The 22,219-nt window shown below is 34.1% G+C and overlaps 1 protein-coding gene across 1 annotated transcript; it reads left to right on the forward strand.

Moving 5' to 3' along the window:
• Positions 1-1,763: 1,763 nt before the first annotated feature.
• Positions 1,764-6,257, forward strand: LOC109816751 (transcription initiation factor IIB). The gene is made up of 7 exons (XM_020381848.3): positions 1,764-2,241; positions 2,547-2,571; positions 4,254-4,383; positions 4,476-4,606; positions 4,729-4,817; positions 5,727-5,803; positions 6,000-6,257. Exons 1-7 carry the CDS (start codon positions 1,889-1,891, stop codon positions 6,131-6,133), a joined length of 939 nt encoding a protein of 312 aa, XP_020237437.1. The 5' UTR covers positions 1,764-1,888; the 3' UTR covers positions 6,134-6,257.
• The last annotated feature ends 15,962 nt before the right edge of the window (positions 6,258-22,219 follow it).

Here is a 22,219-nt window from a genome sequence, read left to right on the forward strand (position 1 = left end):
ATTGAGTGCCAAGTGTCATCTTGTCTCCTAGGAGACAAGGAGGACACACTTAGATCTAGAAGAGCCAATCATAGTGCCAAGTGTCACCTTTTCCCCTTAGTAAGCCAAGTGACAACGTGTGTTGGAAAAGCTAGATCAATTCAACCAAGGAGAGGGAGGGGTGGCCTTGGTTGTTTTCCTTCACTTAATCCAATCCAAAAACTTTGGAATTGGTTTAGTTAGGTTCCCCAAATGATTGTGAGATCTAACTAAATCAATTCCTTAGATTAAATGGAGGAAAATAAGCCTAGTATGTAAAATTTGGCCTAAGCCCACTAAAGACCCAATTATTAGCTTCACCTACAAAATTGTTACTTGTTACTCCACTACTAAAACTAAAAAAATGAAAATCTATAATCTTTAATACAAGATCAAATGAAGTAAAAGTCCCCAAACAACATACCCTAAAATCCTAAGGGTATAACCTATAAAGAAAGATAAAAATATCTTACAAATATAAAGACAAAAATAAACTTGTACAATATTTACTATATACAAAGGAAAAGAACTCAATGTTCATATAAAACATAATTCTAAAAACGACCTTTTATATAGAAGTCTCTTTAAGTCTCTTAACCAGTGACGGATCCAGAAATTTTAGATAGTGGAGGCAATACTTATTCATATATTTGTAATATTAAAAATTTTATATATAACTTTTAAAAATATAAATATATATTATAATTATTTTTTTACAGTTTTTATATCTACAATTACGATTAAAGATAAAAATAAACTATGTCAAACTATGTTATATTATAATTTAATAGATTTAAACCTAACTTTTTTAAAAAAAATATATGTTCTAAATATGACATATTTATTTATCATAAATTTTTTTTAAATGTTTGGTTAGAACTACAATCTTAAAGACCTAGTTAATAATAATTTAACACTAATAAAAATATAAAAATAAATATATTAAATTTTATAAAAATAAAGTTTAATTTATTTATGATATAAGCATGTTTTTAATATACAATACAAATTTTTAGATGATAATTTATTTTAAAACACATTTTATAAAATTATAAATAGAACATAAATCTTCCAAGCTTTCCTATTTTGATATTTTTAAATCAATGTATACAATTTTACAATTTTTACTATTTTGATTTTTTTATCAATATATACAATAAATAAAAAGTACAAAAGATAAGAATACATGCTGTAAATTTTATTTTATCAAAAATCAATAATTACATTATATGTGTGAGCATTAATATATATATATATATATATATATATATATATATATATTAATCTCATTCATTAAGAAATATTTTTTATTACATATAAGAACTAATCTCATTCGCAAGTTTGACAAATATCAAGTAAATGAATAGCTCGTTAAAATTTATATTTTATACATACGATAATTTTAATATATATATATATATTATTAGAATATAATTTTTATTTTTTAAAATATATTATTTTTTAGATAAAAAAATTTGTGTATGTGTAAAATAATAGTGGGGCAAGTGCCCCCACTATAATGTAAGTAGATCCGCTCTTAACCATGAACCTAATTAAAATATCAAATGTTCTTCAACTGTGAATTGTTTGTAGATGGTCCTCCATTACTTTTTCCATCAAAAAGGTAATTAAACTTTAAAATAAGAAAAAAACTTAAAAAAATAAATTATTATTTCCTTAAATAATAGTATTCCAATTTCCAAATCGTGAAGGAATTAAAGCCGTCTATAAATACCGAAAACGCAAAGGAATTTCCTCTCGCTGCGGTTGCTGGGTCTCGCATAAACTCACTCCGCGTACAAAGACCCTTGTTAGCCTTGCATCTCGTTCTCGAGAGAGATAGAGAAGAAAGAACGAAGCAGATAGAAAGATGTCAGACGCGTTCTGCAGCGACTGCAAGAGGCACACGGAGGTTGTGTTCGACCACTCCGCGGGCGACACGGTGTGCTCGGAGTGCGGCCTCGTCCTGGAGTCTCACTCCATTGACGAGACCTCCGAGTGGCGTACCTTCGCCAACGAGTCCGGCGACAACGATCCTGTCCGTGTCGGCGGCCCCACCAATCCCCTCCTCACCGACGGCGGCCTTTCCACTGTCATCGCCAAGCCCAACGGCGGCTCCGGCGAGTTCCTCTCCTCCTCCCTCGGCCGCTGGCAGAACCGCGGCTCCAACCCCGATCGCGCCCTCATCCTCGCATTCAAGACCATCGCCACCATGTCCGACAGGTCCACTCCTCTCTCCTAGGGTTCCATTCCAGATCGCACTGTTATCGTGCCTTTATATTATTGTCCACTCAACCACAAACTAATAATCGACAACCCTAAATGTCGTCAAGACTCGCGATCGTCGCTTCGTTATGACGAGTCGCTACGCTAATGTGCCTTCGTCATTGATTCTTATTCCCATGCTTTGTAAAATTTGAAAGAAAAAAAAGATAATATCTTTTTGTTGTGAAATGTGATGGTTTCTAATTTTTTTTTATTGGATGAGGCGATTGAGGAATTGGCTGATGTTGTCGATGATTTTTCAGGTTGGGACTCGTCGCGACCATCAAGGTATGTCTTCCTCTCGTTTTAGACAAAAATTTTTTTCTCTCTCTTTTTGCTTTTTGGCGTTGTAATGATTGTTACTGGACATGGTTCATGAAACTGCGTATATATTGTTTGTAATGCATACGGTTGTTGTGATTGAGGTGGGAACCTCATGTGCAAGCTGCAAAGCCTACTGAAGTTGTATTAAGAGCGCATCTGGGTATACAACATCTTATTATTATTATTATTATTTGGTATAATTGGGAGGTATAACTCCCTCCTATAGGTCCATCCATTTTAGGGATAAAGTGATACATTTAGTTATGCCTCCGTGTCTGAGTCTGAGATTGAATTACAGTCTTTGGTCAGGGAACATAAGGTAATAGCTTATTATTTAATGGGGGCTTATTTTGTTTGAGGCTGGGAGATTGCATCATATTAGTGAAAAAGTGTTAATCGAACGAAGTTATTTTGATAAGATTCACTGTGAAATTTAGTGAAATAAGTTAAAAAGAGAAACTGGGAGAGTCATGAAACTGCATATATTTGTATCCACTGCATATGATTGTTGTGATTAGGATTGAGGTTGGGATCTCGAATGGAAAACTTACTGAGTTTGTATCGTGTCCAAATGAATGGCAAGCCAAATTTGTGTGGAGGTTAGGGAAGTTGGTGCATAAGGGAGGTACCGTGCCATAAGCTGTGTGGCTGTAAGTTTTGAAGGCTATTCTGATTAAACAATAAGCAGTTGTACTGTTTGTAATAGGACATTAGTTGGCATTCCTTATTTTGTGTCTGGTTTGATTACAGAACTAGTTTTGTTAACCTGCTTATATTTGTCTGCATCAAATTGTTATTGGCTTAGGCTTGCAAGTTCCAACTTAAATGCAAAATTTATTGAAACATTGAAATTGTACTGTCCAACTAATTATATAATTCAGATTTTTGTTAAAATCAGTATTGGATCACATTGTTGTTTGATAAGACGTTGTAATTCTACACTCACTGTGGATTGTTTTACTTTGCCTTCTCTAATTCCCTGGAGAAATTGTGATCAATGTAGTTGAATTCTATTGGGTTTGGTAGCATATAAAAACAGCAGTAACCAAAGTCCAGATGGATGGAAGCTGTAGGGTGTAAGGTTAATGTTATATTTAAACATAAATTATATTTTACTTTTAATGTTAATCTTGAGTAGTTAAAATATATTGCAAATTGCCTTCTTCTCTCTGTAGTGTTAACACTTCTTTCCTTAATGAGGTGTATGCTTTGTGGCACCTCTTGCTTCAACGCATTAAAATCTTCTAAGGCCAGGGTCATTTCATGGGCACCTTGTACATGATGCTTGATCCATGTTACAGAAGTACCAGGAGCCCAAAATAAGTTTTCTTTTGGAAAAATGAGTAGATTGAAACTTAAGTTTATACATTGTATCACTTTGACTTGTGTGGGCATGCTGTTTGAAATAAGGATATTTACAAAGTAATAAGTATGGTTATTTGCCAATTCATGTGGAGAAAGGACTAGATCAGGTTTTGGCAGCCCTCATATCCTGTAAAGCTTCTCAGAACCAAGTTTATATTCCTACCATTGTGTTGATTTTATCTTGAAACCTTTATTTTTAATTTTTCTTTCTTATATTCTACTTTAGTTTTCATGTAAATTGAGTATATTCACTTATGTTGTTGTTTACAATTGGTTTGAAGGATCGAGCAAATGAGATATATAAGAGGGTTGAAGATCAAAAGTCTAGTAGAGGAAGAAATCAAGATGCTTTATTGGCTGCTTGTCTCTACATTGCTTGCCGACAAGAAGACAAACCTCGTACTGTAAAGGGTACTGCTTATGATTCTTTTAACATCTGGATGCTTCCCAATTTATCTTTCTCTATGTAAATGAGCTTCCCTGAACCTATGGATTTCAACTAGAAATTTGCTCTGTTGCCAATGGGGCCACAAAGAAGGAAATTGGCCGAGCAAAAGAATACATTGTAAAACAACTGGGTTTGGAGAATGGGCAGTCTGTGGAGATGGGTACCATACATGCAGGGGACTTTATGGTGAGTTTTCTTTATCCACTTCAAGTATATATTGTTATTTTGATCCGTGTGTGAAGTTAATTTGTCAAAAATTTGACTAGATTTCATTAATGCTACTGACAATATTTCATCTAAAACTTTAGAGGCGATTCTGTTCTAATCTTGGTATGAATAATCAAGCTGTTAAAGCTGCTCAGGAAGCTGTGCAGAAATCAGAAGAATTTGATATAAGGTATATTTAGTTTTTGCTCATATCTTCTTATAGACTAATAGATTATACACTGCTGAAGTCTGGATTGTCATATTGATTACAATTAAATAATAATATAAATGTGCAGTTACTGCCGAAAACTTCTTTTAGTTTTGCTGGAAAAGGAAACTTGGTTCCAAAACTTGACACACTAGTGTGTTAGTGATACTTTTAATTTAGGATATTAGCTTAAACATAGGGTACTATAAATTATCTAGATTTAGATTGCTGATTAGACAAAGTATCAAACTTCCCATGTTTTCCTTGGAGAACAAAGTGAAAGGTTAGATTATGGATTAGAAACCTGCAGGTTTTGCGTGATGTGTGCTGGGTGACAAGTAGACAGAGGAATTGGTGGCATGTGTGTAAGAAGTGGAAGCTCTTCAGGTGCTATACAAAAATAGCATGTGTTTTAGCATAAAGTGGAAACTCTGAGGAGGATGTAACATTCATCTAAGAAGTCAGAACTGGGGGTTGTTTATACCATATAGTGTATATCAACTTGATTTGGATTTTATGGCCAAAGCAGTTACATTGTCCTCTGCATGTGTAATCTACTTTAACTATAGTTTTAGCTTTCATGATCTTCAAAGATATGCAATTATTTTCTGATGATTGAGATATTAATAACGTCATTGATTGGATTTTAATGGCCAAAATAATTACATTTTCCTCTGCATGTATAATCCATTCCCAACTTGTTTTAGCTTTCATCATCAGATATATGCAATTATTTTCTGATGATCAATATTAATAACATACTTGATTTGGATTTTAATTGCCAAAATAATTGCTTTGTTTCTCCAACTTGATTTAGCTTTCATCATCTCCTGAGGTGTGCAATTATTTTCTGATGATCGATATTAATAACATCTTTCTTTAATTTGTCAGGAGGAGTCCCATATCAATTGCTGCAGCAGTTATATATATCATAACTCAACTTTCTGATGATAAGAAACCTCTCAAAGGTTTGTGACACTTCAATTCGTTAGATGAGGGTAACGTGTAATGTGAGGGTTGGAGAAGGCATGGAGGACAAAATATCTTTATGGGTTTTTTGTTTGTCTCTTCAATATCATACGTTGTTATCTACGTCAATTCTGCTTACTGTCATGCTATTTCATTCATGTATCTGATTCTGACATCTTAAGAGTCTCTATGCAGATATATCGATTGCTACAGGTGTTGCTGAAGGAACGATTAGGAACTCCTACAAGGATCTCTATCCCCATGTTTCAAAAATAATACCAAATTGGTATGCCAAGGAGGAGGATTTAAAGAACCTTTGCAGCCCTTGAATTGTAGAGCAAAATATTACCATCCATATTTTTAACAAGTTATATGTCATTACTCATTAGAGCATTCTGTTTCGGATGTAACTGAACTGTTCATGAAAAATGGAAGTTCCTTTTTTAGTTGTCATTTCTTGCCGTCAATAGCATCATTTTTTAAACCCTCCCAAATTTGAATACTCGTTGGGAGCGAGACAACATACAATGTATGAATTTCTTGACTCTGGTGCAACACCATTGAGTAATGCTGTCCAAGCGATGGACCCGCATGCAAAAGTTGAGTTATTTTTTGCTGTCATGTAATCGGCTTTTCTTGATATGGATCATTTCGTATTACGGGGGTACATGGATGAGTCTGACACTGCATCTAAGTCGATCAATTACGCTTGAAACTAATTTGATTGTTTATTTTTGTTCCATGCAAACGAGCATATTGGAAGCCCACAGGAGCTAGAAAAATTCACTGACCCATAAAATTAGGTTGGGTTTGAATCCAGGTAAACTGCTTGAAAATTTTTTTAGACAGGGTGTAGTACTTACTCTCGATAATGGTTATTAAAACTGACAGACTAGTTTAAGGGGGAATCGGTTGAGAAATGGCCATCATTGCTCTAAATTTCAACTGCATTTGTACTTTTCTTTGTCCTTAAATTATACTTTGAGGAATAAAACCTTTCCCTATTTTGAACTCATTGTACCTTTGTTTTTATCATTTCCAAAGATTTTCCAACCTTCGTTCAACAATTTTCATGGATGAATCTTGAAATAATAAAGGTGTCTTAAAAGTTTGAGTCTTTTGAGCAAGATACAGCTTAGAGAGCTCATCAAATTGAGTATCAATTGTTTGAAGGATTCATATAACATTAAAAGCTTCATGGATCCTTCTAGCCATGACCCTTTGGTCCTTTGGAGGGAGGTATTCCATTTGGTAACCCTCGTGCTTCATCAAGAAACACTTTAAGAAACTCTGATCACATCAACTACACCAATCAATTTCTCAATCTTAAGACTCAAGGAAGAGAAGACAACATAACACTAGACTACCTCCCTCAGGAGATCATTTACTTGCTTAATAGATACCGGTCCATACTTTTCAACTTTAGGAAAGATCAATTTTCTCCTTGCACAATTTTATAAGGACATGATTAACAAATAATCAATCTATTCCCAAGATAATATATAACTTTACCAAAAACAATCAAATTAGATTCACCTTGTAACAACGACCCTACATTTTCATTGAACATCTTAGACACACCTTAGAAATCATTACAAAAGCAAAAATAAGAGTAGGCACTAGCAAATCAACTCAATAGGAACCAATAGATAACTTCAACTTTTTTACACAAGCAACAAATATAAACAAATGCGTAGCACTCGAGTCAAACAAAATAGTAACCTCCTTATCAACAACCTTTCCCTTTCCCTTCACAATGTCAAAAGAAGTGGAAGCCTTAACTCTTGTCAAAGCAAACACCCGACCTACAGCAGTAGATCGCTCCACCGCCCTTGATGCATCTCTGGGTTGATTAGCCTTCATTGTATAATCCTTAGCCATGTGGCCTATCTTACCACATTGAAAACACTTAAACTTTTTTGAAAAAAAAAACTCTAATCAAGTGTGCACCCCCACATCTTAAACATATGATATTGGGAACTCCACCTTGAGGTGTCATTGGAGATCCCCTTACAACAAAACTTCCTTCTTGTTGAGGAGGTCTCCTCTATTGACCACTTTTCATAGACTCAACTAGCCCTTCATGCACCTTCACCACCTTGTTACCATATTCCAACCTCTTAATTGTTTTTTCCCTCCCCACCAAGGCAAGAAACTCAGTGATGACCATAGGAGCCACCACTTTCTTTAACTCATACCTCAAACATTCATTGAACTTTTTTTGCACCTCCAAACTTTAAATATAGCTAGGAATAGAAACAATTCAAGTGTGCAAACTTTATAGCACAAACTTGTACTTTCATGTTTTGATGGAGGACCACCCATGAAGATACACATTTGGCCAATCATAAGGTCCATGGCTAGAAGTACTCAAGATTGCGTTAGCATAGAGATTGGTGGGCCCAAGCTCCTTCTTACTTGGGCTACTTCATGAAGCCCATATTCTTTCATATTATATTAGTATAATATGTAATAGGAATTATATTTGTGGCCTTGTATTTTTGGCCTTAAGCCTTGATGGGTCTATTTCTAGGCTTATTGGGTTGTGGACTTTATATGGCCAATAATGGCCTTGTTTTGTTGGGTTTTTTATTTTATAATTTATTGTATAGGATTTACAGGCCTTGTATACATAGGCTATCTAGTATAGTACTTCAAAGGTTTATGTAATTTGTATTTGAAGTTAAATGTAATTTAGAGCTCATTTGCATTACATTTGAGTCATACGTCCAAAGCATGCTCAAATAAAATGCAAATGAACTCTAAATCACATTTAGGTTCATGCATAAGAGATTAAAAGCATGTGTGATCCCTCCTTGAAAATTTTGGCCTAACCAATTTGAAATTCAAATTGGTTTTGGCTCTAACTTTCAAAATTGGCCTATTATGTCTCCTATTTCTCTATATAAGCCTTATCCCTTGTATTTGCTCTCACTTTTGGTATATGAGAATTAGAATTCAGAAACCTCTCTCTAAATTTTCTCAATTGTCTCATTGGAGAACGATCTCCTTAAGAACTTTCCACAAAGAAACCTTCCTTGTGGATTAGGGTTCTTGCTTCATCTTTTTGAAGCTTTTGGCATGCCAACCTCCACTCTTCCTTCTTGTACTCTTATTTTCATTTATTTTGTTTGGTGGAATTCATTCTTGAAGCTCAAGGAAAAAGATCAAGGTCTTAGGAAGCCATTGGAGAGCGAATCATGCTTCATCCTTCGACTAGCTTCCATCATTTTGGTATCATTAGCCATGTTTGGCTTCCTTGAGGTTTATTCTTTCTTTTCATTGTTTAAATTTTTTTAAAATGTTCTTATATGTCTTGGTTGAGTATTGTTGAGGTAGATCTACATTTTTTCTTGAATTTGGATGGATCTACACGTTCTAGACTGAATTCCTTAATTTCTCAATCTTATGCTTTACTAGGTTTCTTATCTTATGCTTAATTTTCATTTGTTTGAGTCTTGTTCTTATTTGATTCAGTCATTTTGCTTTTAATTGCATGATTTTGATTTTTGAATCTTCAAATTGTCTAGTAAGTCTTGTTTAGTTCTTTAGATGTTATAAATTCAAGTGGTAACTAGTTTAACTTAATTTTAGTGTTATTGTTTGCTTTTCTTTTTGATTTAGGTGAATATATTGTGACCTTGTTTGGTGCTTTTTATTTTACATATTTGAGTTCATATCCATTACTATATCAATAGTGGATTCATACAATTATGTTTCTATAATTTTTTTTAAAAAAATAAAATTTCATTTGCCTCCAAAAATTCAAATCTCCCTCCAATTTCATTTGTTCAAAATTTTTGGTTTCAAAGTTTAGGAGACCTATTCCTTGTGAATTTGAATTTTGAAATTCAAAATTGAAGTGTGACACACACTAAGTGAAAATTAATCTTGAGATTCTTTCAATCTAAGTGCACAAAGATTTTAATTAATTCTTTTCACTTGGAAATTTAAATTTGAATCTAAAATACTAGTAATTGTAATTTCAATTTGATTTCTATTGAATTAAAAGAAAGAGGCTGAAAAGCTCCTTAGTTAAAAAAAAGAAATTCAAATTCAAATTGTATAAAATACACACACGCACACAGACACAAACATTTGGAAGATAAAGTCGAGTAAAAGCTAATAGAAAATTTAAATATCAATTGATTTTTGCAACTACCTTCTTTGAGAGAAAACGTTTTACTCTAATTCTTATTTTTTTTCCTTATTCCTCATTTTAGTTTTCTTAACCCACTCTAGAACCTTTCTAGGACATTTCTCTTTGAGTGCTAGCTTTCTTTGAAAACTTTAATTCTAGTTTTAGTCCATTTTTTAAATATCTTTATGTCAACATCTCTTTCTACTTGAGTTTTGCTTCTAATTTTTCTTTTCTAGTCTTCTCTCATTAACTCTCTTGGTGTGTTGGAGATTTGATTTGCTTTGTGCTTCTTTGTAAGTGGAGAAAGCCTTATTTCACAAGGTAGCATCTTAGGTTGTTGTGGAAAGTCTAGGAGGGACAACTCTATTATGGACAATTAGAGACTTGAAAAGCTACATCAAACATTAAGAGAGTAAACACTTGAGAGAAGTTCAAGAATAATATCTTTTTTTCATGTTTCATTTTGTGTGAAACTTGGCCATTCATTTTGGAAGTGGTCTTATTGAGATTCCAAGTGCCTCCTTAAGATTTCCACTATTTGTATTTTTTTGTATTTATTTCTTTCATGCATTTTATATCTTTCAAGCCTTTAATTTCCTTTTATTGCTTTCGGTATAGTAGTGAATATAAGTTCCAAAGGCTTATATATCACTTAGGAGTCACGGATTAGGTTAAGAAAAGGTTAGAATGCTTGTTTGTTTTTATCTTAATAAGGGTTTGTGCACACACTCACTACTAAAACCATTTGTGATGGAAACCTCAAGGAGGAACTAGATTGATGTAGCTTATCCTTCAAGTTTCTTCCTAAACCCTTGACTTCTTGAAACTTCTTAAGCTTGAAAGAGCTCTCCAATGGAGTTGAAGAACTCTTGATTCACCTTCAATGGTGAAGAACTTTCTTCAAGTGGTACCATTTCAAAGAAGAAGATCAACCACTTTAAATCTCACCACACTCTTAGGAAGAGGATAAGAGAAATTGAAGCAAATCAAAGAGAGATTTTAAGCTTTTAAGAGAAAGAAATCATGAGAGAAATCTTAGCCAAATTTAATAATACTCAAAAACTAAGTGCAAATTATTCCAAACACCTATTTATATAGCTTAGGTAGTTTGGAGAAGAAGCTAGACATCTAGGAGACAATGAGATACTTAGATCTAGATCCACCAATCACAAACATGTTCTAGGAGACATGTTTGAGACATGTAGGAGACATCTAGATCTAGAACAACCAACGAGCAAGTGGCAAGTGTCCTTTTATCTTTAGGTGGTTGGAGAAGTAGTTCCAAGGTGAGAAGGTATCCAAAATGGGCAGCCAAGGTGGCTTTGGGCTTGTTTTGGCCAAACCAAAAACCAAGGAATTGGTTTGCTTTGGTTAACCAAGTGAAGGTTAAACCAAGCCAAATCAATTCCTTAGGAAAAGAAAAGAAAAATAAGCCCAATATCACTTTTGACTATTTCCACACATTTACTACTTCCACACCATTTAGAATAACTATTGCCACACCACTAAAATGATTATTTCCATTCCAACTATTAAAACTCAACAAAACTAAAAATGATGACCATGAATACAAGGTCAAAAGAAATACATTTCAATAAGGAACATGCCTCTAAATCCTAAAGGCATGACCTACAAACAAGAAAAGCATACAACCCTAAATACAAGGGTAAAAACAACCTATACATCTAACTACTACATACAAAGGAATGAAACAAAGTATATACAATAGAAGATTAGGTAACTAGGAAGGAATCACATATTCTATGCTCATGATAAGAAAAAATCTAAGAACACATCATCTCTAGTAACTTCTTCTAGCCTCCTAACCATAGGTCTTGTCAAAGGTCCTATGGTCTTCAAGGATGGTCCTCCATCAATTCGTGGAAAGTTTTATCATTCCATTTTTGTGAACCATTTTCAAAATTTTGTGAAAAACTTTTCTTGATAAAAAATGAGTGATCATCCATCTCATAATAGTAGTGTGCATTGTCAAAACTCACATAGGAGTAGGAGTAACACTAGAGAATAAATTAGGGAACTTAGAAAATATGTTCTAAAAAGAGACGAGAAAAATAAAATAAAGGAAGAGGAAAATAGAAAAAATAATGAAGCCATAAGAGATTTATTGGCTAAACTTATGGTGGGAGGATGAAACTAGTAAGCCTAAAGGCCATGATAGTGAAGGGCTTATAGGATAATTAAAGGTAAATGGGTTGAAAAAACTAAGAGTAAATTTGAGGAAGAAAAACCTAAGAGCCAACCTAATTTCACCCATAACACTCAAAGTGAAGGGTCCTATGGTATTCATCTCTATGATGACTATTATCAAAGACCTCCTAGGCAACATAAGCCTAGATAAGAGAACAAAATTCAAATAATACCTAGCTTTAACATTACTATCAAGTATAGGCACCCTATCCCTAGGCTTGATGACATGTTAGATGAACTTCATGGTGCATGCATATTTTTCAAAATTGATCTTAAAATTGGTTATCATCAAATAAGGATTCGTGAAGGAGATGAATGAAAAACTGCTTTTAAAATCAAATTTGGACTTTATGATTGGTTGGTTATGACTTCTGGCTTAACAAATGCACCTAGCACTATTGTATGTCTAATGAATCATGTCCTTAAGGATTGTATAGGCAAGTTTGTTGTTGTCTACTTTTATGACATTTTAATTTATAGTAAAAACCTAGGTGAGCATCTTGAACACCTAAGGCAAGTCTTATTTATTCTTAGGGGCAACCACCTCTATGCCAACTTGAAAAAATATACTTTTTGCAAAGAGAATGTGAACTTTCTAGGGTTCATAGTTGGCAAAGATGGTTTGCATGTTGACCCTAAGGAAATAAGAGCTATCCAAGAATGACTCACCCCAACAAGTGTAGAATAAATTAAGAGTTTCCATGGTCAAGCTAGCTTCTATAAAATATTTTTTAAGGATTTCTCTACACTTGCATCTTTTCTTAACAAGCTTGTTAAGAAGGACGTGCCTTTAATTTAGGGTGACAAACAACAAAAATCATTTGAAAGCTTAAAGATAAACTTACTCATGCACCCATTCTAGCTCTTCCTAACTTTTCTCAAACCTTTAAGCTAGAATGTGTTGATTTTGGAGTAGCAATAGGTTCCATGTTACTTCAAGATGGCCATCCCATTTCATATTTTAGTAAAAAACTTCATGGAGTTTCCTTAAACTATCCCATCTATGAAAAATAACTTTATGCTCTCATTAGAGACCTTAAAACTTGGGAACACTACTTAGTGACTGAGGAGTTCATTATACATATTCACCATGAGTCACTAAAATACCTTAGAGGGCAAGGAAAGTTGAATAAAAGACATGCTAAGTGGGTGGAATTTTTAGAATAATTCCTCTATGTTATCAAACATAAGAAGGGAAAAAGTAATGTTGTGATTGATACTCTATCTAGGAGACATACTTTACTCTCTACCCTTGGTTCTCAAATACTTGGCTTTGATAACATTAAGGAACTATATGTGCATGATCTAGATTTCCAATCCACTTATGCTCAATGTCTTAAGAAGCCTCTTAATGGGTTCTATTGGAGAAAAGGATACACACTAGAATGGGGGTTGAATAGGCATGGCAATGGGGTGGGGTGGGGCGGGGGCTGGGTTTTATGTTCCTCATAGATTTAAATTGCCCCTGATAGCCGTTGGGGGTAAAATTTGGGTACCCATCCCCGTCCCCGTCCCCGCCCCCACCGCCAATTTTATCAAGCGGGAAAAATTCGAACCCGAACCCGTTAAATACGGGTTTTCCCCATCTAAATTGGGGCGATGTCGGGCGGGTACCCACGGGGCTGGGTTAGATTTCCACGCCTAGAATAGTGTATATCTAAAAATGGTCCTTTTTGTAGTGAAGTAGTAAAAATTGTGACAAACAAAACACTAGAAATAAACAGACAAAGTGACACAAGTGTTTTATACTAGTTCATCTCAAACACAGAGACTACATCTAGTTTTCAATCCAACCAAATTGAGTTCCACTATCTTGTACAAGATACAAGTATTCTTTCACAAGCCACTTTTGGCTCAACACCAAGTATTCTTTCAACAAGCCTCTCCAAGATCAAACCCAAGTATTCTTTCAACAAGCATCTTCAGGCTCAACACTAAGTATTCTTTTCACACAAGCCTCTCTAGGCTTAACCATTACAAATAAATTTGACAAGAGTTACAAAGATAGCTTCATATTTTCTAGATGTGATGCTATGAAGATACAACACCAATAGATTACAAAGAACTATATATGAAATTTACAATGAAAATCTTCTTTGTAGTGCTTCAGCTTTATTCTCAGTATGTTTCTCAATGATAAGCTTTATTCTCTTTTTTCCCTTGTCCTTTTTTTTTTCTAGTATGAAGACTTGATCCTTATATAGTAGCTTTAGAGAAGATGACCGTTGTAGTAACGTTGGATTTAAACGTTCAGATTTATTCACAAGTTGCTTTGTCTTTCTTCTTTGCTAATCCTAGAGATTATTGTTGACGCATTAAATGTGAAAATCAAAGACTTATCGAAGATGTGTGTATCTCTTATCTGATCTAGGTAGCTACATATCATCATATCCTTCTATTTTGAGTGTGGCAGTGTAGTGTCAGCGTAGAATAGTCTTTGTAGTGTCTTTTCCATGTAATCCAAGATTTTATCTTTCTTTCCTGACATAATGATTAGAAATTTCCTTGTTGAAACCCAAAAATTTCTGATCTTATCCATAGATGGTTTTGACTTCCATTTGAAAATCTTATTGGTTTAGGAATGTCCGAAGATAAAACTAATCATTTACTAATGGATTTTTGAAAAAGGTTTTTAGGAGTCACCACCGATATTTTACTTAAAACATCAGAAAAAAGAAAAAAGTTTTTTTTTTCAAAATTAATTATGACCTTCATAGCCAGAATTAGGTTCGGGGTCGATTATACGTAAGGAATGTATTAGGCACCCCTACAATGCCCTATCTTGGTACCCTATGATGATTTTAGCATAACTAGGAACAATAATTTAAATGTTTACCCTTTTTATTAATTACTTACATGTTTAATGTCTATATGATGGAAATAAAATTAGGAACAAAGTAATTATATAAATATAAAGAAAGAAAGAGAAAGAGAGACTTTGATGAAAATACCTTCGGAGCAAGCTTTATAAAGAGAAGAATCTCAAATCTTGTAACAAAGACGTGTTTTGGCAACCTTTCGCTCTACAAGAACCTCACAATCACTCAAGAAAGACAAGAGAGAGAGAGAAGAGAGAGTTTCTGCTTGGATTAGGTCAACTGAGTAGTGTTTCTGGAAGCACGTGCCTCATAAATGCTTAAATAGGCTTCTAAGGGCGTGGAATGCCCGTTCCTAAGCTTGGAACAACAATTCTGGCCCATGAATTTACACATGAAATGGGCCTTTGGAATGACCTGTTCCCAACTAGGGTTATAGGCCATTTTTTTCAATTGGAACGACTGTTCTAGGTTTGGGAATGACCATTTAAAGCTTGAAATTAGGGTTTTGAGGTTCTTGGGCCTTCTAGTGTTGTTCTAGTCCATTTAGGTGTTCTATTGGGCCCTCAAGGGCTACTTATCGTAGTGATCTTTTGACCTTGGTAAGGGTGACCCATATGAAATATGGTATCTACATTCCTTTTTGAAAAGTGTTTTTTGTCTACAATGAAGCTCTTCTCATTTGATCCATTAAGGAATAAAAAGTTAATGTTCTTTAAAGATTATTATGTTATTCTAATGAGAAATAAATGTGGCACTAATCCAAATGATGCACTTTGTCTGGTGCATTTCATCTTATAAACAAATTATGACATTTTCTTTGTATGAGATAGTCTCTTGAAAATTTTATTTGTTATCTTAAAAATTCATAGCTACTCTAAGGGTTCAAGATCATTTTTTGATTCTATAGACTTTCTTTTTTATTTTACAATCTCCCCATTTTCGATGATGACAAACATATGTTTTCCAAAAAGCATTTTCACCATTTTGCATTTTTGAGAATTTAGATGTCACATGTATTTTCATAAAGATCATTTTCATAAAAACATTCTAAAAAAAAATAGACGAGAGCGTTTTGTCAGACTATGTAGATAGAAGACATCACATGCTTAAAATGTTTTGCGTAGCCGGTAAGACAATTATAATCGCCAAATTGATTTTAACAGACTTTTTGATATTTATCAAAATGAAAAACTTTGTGCTTAGTCTGTTTTGAAACCTTATAAACGATTATGAGTATCTTAGATGCGTAGGGGATTCCCCTTGAAAAATACTCATGGAACTAGCTTAGACGAAATGACTAAAAACATATATATAACATATTTAAGCAAGGAATGATGTCAAGGTAATTCAATCAAGTAATCAAGGTATAAGTATTCCAGTTAAAAGATAAAGCTAGAATAATTAAAAATAAAAAGTATAAATAGTTCAAAAATGACATTGAAAAATTGAGAATTAAGAATTTTGCTCCCCCTATGACTTGCAGTTGCTCCTTTCTTTTGAAATTGATTGATTGAGCTCTGTGTCATCCTCCTATTGACCATGTGCTCCTATTCTCTCCCTATTCTCATATTATCCCTTTTTGGCGTCATCAAAAGTGAGGAATCTATGCTTTGAAGGTGGCCTCTGAAGATGATCTAGCAATATATTAAATTTTTGTTCATACTTTGCTTGCCTATTGAGAAACTAGTGCAAGACGTTGAAGAGTCCTCGCAGTAGATGATCTCACTTGTCAACTATTGTTCTTGGAGTTGAGGTACTAAGCGAGGGTCTAGTTTCATCTGATAAGTGTGGAGATGGGGGTGGATAAGTCACGTAGTACTCTAGTTGAGGAGGATCCAGACAAAACTGCTTTCTATAAAGGAAGATGATTCCCCTTAGCAAAAAAACATGAAATCTGAAGTCATATGGGAATAATATCTGTTGAGTCTTCTCTTTACAGAAAGAGTATTTTACTATGTAGGCTCTATGTGGCATATAGTTCGATTTGCAGGTGGATAGACCATGAAACTCTTACCTCTAGAAGGAATATAGTCAAGTTTGGTGCCTTGATGATAGGGAAAGCGAGAGGTATGATGCCTTGCATAATTGTCATAGCGACGATCAGTGTAGTACTAGCGCATCTTCTCTTTCCCTTTACAAACAGATGTACGTGCAAACCTGGAGACAAAATTTGCAATGTAAACTTTTGTCTAGGGTTGCAATATTAGTGGTTTGTAGGGCTCTCCAAGCATGGAAGGAAGATTCATGGATGTGTCTTCCACACTTAGTTTTACAACAGTTCTTGAGGTGAGTAAATTCTACATTTCAACTTGTAGTTGTTGTATTATCCTCACAGTCTGAGCACCCAACCTAAGAGGGTTGTTCAGACTTATCTCTCTTCGAACTTCTTAAGTGAGAGAGATAGGATTGATTGTGATGCTTGGATTCTCACTCAGACACATGTTCTCATATTCGTTGAAGTTCATGAATGCAGAGCGTCGTATAGAATAAAAATTTATGGCCCCTTTTTCCTCTAAAGGCATTTCCTCTTGTATTTACTCCCTTTCAATTCTATCCTTAGTGTGAGAGCTCATAGAGTCCACTTGCTTAGATTGAGGGACAGATGAAGCAAAAGCTTCGGGTTCCCTATTATCTACCTCTACCATTGAACAATCAACATTGATTGGGACAACATCGATTATGAGTTTAATGGAGGTTTCTTCTTGAGGCTTGTGGTGAATAGGCTCCACAAGGTTTGGAAAGATTAGAGCACTCTGGGCAAGGGTGGGAGATGGAGCAGTAGCTGGAACATCCTGTTCAAGTGTTTTAGACAAAACAACAGATGAAACACTTGGTGCAAAATCAATAGTTGGAGTAGTAGATAGAGTAGCATGCACAAAGTCTACAAACTGAGCTATAGATGGATCATCAATATTCATGGCCTTAGCTTCTACTTCATGAGTTGGTGAGGCATGATAACACAGAGCCTTAGATGCAGCAACAAATGAGGCATCAATATTTATTGCCTCGGTCTTCGCTTCAGGGGCTTGTGAGACTTGATCAAGCTAAGCCTCCCCCTGAGGAACAACAAGAGGTTTTGTTGTTTTTATAGTCAATGATGCCTCATGCATCACTTGAGCTTGGGTTGATTAGATTTGAGGACCAAGCATGGCTTTAGTCTGAGGTGCCTGTTAGAGCTTAACTTGTGCTTGAGTCTATGTTTGAGACAAAGACAAATTGATGGGAGCTTTAAGTTGTTGAGGCTCCATATCATAAAGGGCAACATCTTCTATTACTTTCTATTTGGCCTCTTTAGTAGAGAGTGCCTTCACCCTATTAACAACTCACTCTTCTTCTTCATCTGTTTAAGTTGGTTTGGGTCCCCTGAATAGACATCTCTTTCATCGATGCTGAGTATGTACTGGTACAGAGACAGACGAAGAAGGTGCAACAGAGATAAGGACAGGTTGAGGAAATGGTTGTACTGGTGTTATATGGTGGCGTGAACCCTCATTCTTCTTCAAATAAGTGGCTCTTCATCTGACTCAAACGAAGAGATTTGAATGCAAGGGCGTTGTAATGATGAAACAACTTTTGATTGCAACTTTTCGTATTTGTAGAGATTTGTTTGTCCTTTTCTAATTCAAAACATGTCTTTCTTTTCTTTTTGTAGAACATTAGTACCAAGGAAGTGTCTTTAAAATTCCATCTGTTAAGGAAACTTTCAGACATAGTCAGTTTCTTGTTTAGGGATCATAAATGATAGAGATTTAAGGCATATATCTTTTTATGACTAAAAGTTCATCTTATTCAGTAACACAATTGTCTTAACGAAGTTATTATCTTATACATGATTCGTCTTACTAACAATTGCGTCTTAGTAAAAGATTTGTCTTAGTCATTTTGAAAACTTTATTTTATTGATCAAAAACTTTTATTTTTTGTTAACAATGAAACTTAAGATCAATGGGATCTAAAATTCTCTTTTGACGTAACATACTTTATTTCTCACTTTTTTATTCACCCTACTAAACATATTAAGAGGGTTGGACTATTTTTTTTTACCATAAATATTTGTGTTCAAATGAAGAATACAAAGACACCTTAAATGGTGGCTCTGACTTGGCAACGTCAAAATGATTGAAGGGTGACGATAAATTCCACCTACAAACATTCCAATGTCAAGTCATTCTGGGAATGAGAATATTAATGATATTAGAATTTAGAAAATGTGTGAAAACATGTGATTGTATAAAATAGTATTTGGCCATTTAAAGTCACGTCCTGTGAGTGTAGATTAATCCTTGGTTGGCAGTTTTGGGACGCTATGCGGACCATGTCCATGGAGCAATTGAACATATGACTATGTCTCCATTTATAGTATTCATAATGAGATGTAACATCTAAGAGATAATTTTTTTTTATCTTATATGTCGATAAGTTGTTACCAAATGTGTTGTGTCAATGTGGATTGTCAATTTACATGGAAAAATCCAATTTGGAATGGCTATACTCACGATGAGAATGAGCATTTTGGTTAATCACAGGAACGGCCATTTTCATGACCACAATGACCTTTCTCAAGCATCCAAGCTTGGTTCTTGGTTGTTTGATCCTTGGAATGTCTTTTGGAGACCTCTTGCTCCATCTCGATGCATTCTAGAGTCTTCAAAGTCCCTTGAGGGTCACTTCTCTCACTTTAGAAGCTTCCCATCTTTGGATTCTCATCTCGAATAGAAACTGGTGTCTACACTTAGATCTAGAAGAGACAATCATGGAGTGCCAAGTGTCACCTTGTCCCCTTGGCTAACCAAGAGACAAGTGTGTTGGAGAAGCTAAAAAAGAAACTCAGCCATGAAGGAGGATGGGTAGTCAAGGCTTGTTTTCCTTCATCTAATCTAATCCAAAATCTTGGAATTGGTTTAGTTAAGTTCACCAAAAGATGGTGAGACCTAGCTAAATCAATTCGTTGAATTAAATGGAGAGAAACAAGCCTAATATGTAAAATTTGGCCTAGACCCATTAAAGGCCCAATTGCTAGCTTCACCTACACATTTACTATTTGCTACCCCATTACTAAAACTAAAAATAAGAAAATCTATGACCCTTAATACATGGTCAAATGAAGTAAAAGTCTCCAAGTAATATACCCTAAAATCCTAAGGGTATGACCTACAAAGAAAGATAAAGGTACCTTACAAATACAAAGGCAAAAATAAGCCTATACAAGTATCTACTATATACAAGGTATTATGCAAGGTATATACAATAAAGACTATTAGACTATAGAGAGGAATCATACTCAATACCCAATGCTCATATAAAGCATAGGTCTAAGAAGCATCTCCTCTAAAGAAATCTCCTCTGAAGAAACCTCCTATAGCCTCCTAACTATGGACCTAGTTAAAGGCTCAATGGTCTTCAAGTGTGAGCTTTCTATGGATGGTCCTCCATCCAAGAATTGAAAAACTTATAAACTAACTATTTGAATTGAAATTGTTTGGTAAAATTAGCTAATAAACTAGCTCATTGATGTAAAATGACATATTAGTTTATTTGATAATGGGAATGAGAGAATAATATGTAATCAAAATAGTTTCTAAATTAAAAAGGATAAAAGAAATATTTCAAATAAATTAATATGAATAAAAATGGAATGAAAAAAATAAGTTAAGAGCTTATTAGCTATAAGTTACTTTAAATAGCTAATTGAAATAAGCTATAACCTTCTAAAATAAGCTTTTGTATCAAGCAAACTCACTTTACTTAAGCTAGCTTATAAGTGTGTCAAAAATGTCTTCCTTAACAAACTAGTATTGTGTTTGGCAAGATAGTTCAAGAGCTTATAAGCTCCTTTTGTTGAGCCAAAGACGATGATATACATTTAATACTCCAATTTTGATGATAACAAAATAATGACCTTGAGATACTAATATTTATCTAAGTCATTATAGGATACATGCATCTAACTAAGGTAGCAGAAAAAATGAAGACCAAAATGTTTTTATAATAAACATCATCTTCATTTACGTAAAAATGAACAAGTATAAAAGGCTTAGTTACATAAGATTGTTAGTGTTTGCATCTAGTGTCCAATGCATTAAGAAGAACATTTGTGTCCTCTAAGTGTTCAAAAGTCCAATGCTTGTTAAACATCTCAGTACCTTAATAAGCTCTCAAATGTTAAAATAAGTATCATGATAAGCACTATGATGTTATGTATGCATTATAAATGTTATTATGCTTTATTTCCTTATTTGTGTATGTGCGTAGAATGATACAATGAGCCAAACCAGTGCAAAGTCTAGAAATGGAAAGTCAAGCTACAAACATCAACGTCTAAAGCAACAAGTTAAGACCTTGTCTTTTATGCACCTTCCTTTATAATGTTTATGCATTTATGAAGACCTGGAGCTTTGAACAAGTATGAAGAATGACCATATTTGTGAAGATTGAAGTTCACACTTCAAATGACCAAGTGTCAAATGCTCTCACTAACAAATACATATTTAAAGCCTATAAATACAAAAAGACTTAAAGGGAAATAATTAGACATTGTAAAAACGCTTTAGTTGTGCCCAAACTCTGTAAAAATTCTCAAAGTCTTATAACCATTGCCTAGTGAACGATCAATTGATAAGTGCTTAAGTTAGCAACCCTTTCCTTAACAAGTCATCTTCTTTGAGTATACTAAATATATACATTCTCTCTATAAGAGTTAACTTGTACACACCTTACCTTCATATCGTAGTAAGTCTAAAGAGGCTAGTTAAAGAATATTACAATGTGTGGTTGCGTTTGTAGCCAGAAGTGGCATAGAGATTAGTAGTCTTGTAAATATTTTACAAGTTAATACAACCCTTTGAGTTTGAAGGTAACTAGATGTAGCTCAGATTGAGTGAACTAGTAGAAAGTATAAAGTATTTTTCTCTATCCTTATTCCCTCACGTTTATTGGATGAAAAGGTTTTAATAACTTGTAACTATTCAATTGTGAAAAGCATTAAGAAATCTATACACACATTCAACTCCTTTAATATGTTTATTTCATCTTCACCGTTAACTGACTTATAAGTTAGTTTGACCAAAATAATTTTATTTGGTACAAAATTTTATGCGAGCTTATTTTAGGAGCTTATGCTTATTTCATAAGCTAATTGAAGTAACTTAAAACTTATGAGCCCTTAGTTTTTTTCTTCTCTTTATTCTCTTGATTAATTTACTTGAAATTTGTTTTATCTTTTTAATTTAGAAACTATTTTTCCTATC

Source organism: Cajanus cajan, chromosome 7 (assembly GCF_000230855.2).
Source record: "Cajanus cajan strain Asha chromosome 7, NIPB_CcT2T_4, whole genome shotgun sequence".
Taxonomy (NCBI): domain Eukaryota; kingdom Viridiplantae; phylum Streptophyta; class Magnoliopsida; order Fabales; family Fabaceae; genus Cajanus; species Cajanus cajan.

Excerpts from the sequence above, each read along its gene's own strand:
- LOC109816751 (XM_020381848.3), top strand. The coding sequence starts at position 1,889 with ATGTCAGACGCGTTCTGCAGCGACTGCAAGAGGCACACGGAGGTTGTG. Across the intron at positions 2,242-2,546 it reads ATCGCCACCATGTCCGACAG|GTTGGGACTCGTCGCGACCA; the intron begins GTCCACTCCTCT and ends ATGATTTTTCAG. Across the intron at positions 4,818-5,726 it reads TCAGAAGAATTTGATATAAG|GAGGAGTCCCATATCAATTG; the intron begins GTATATTTAGTT and ends TTAATTTGTCAG.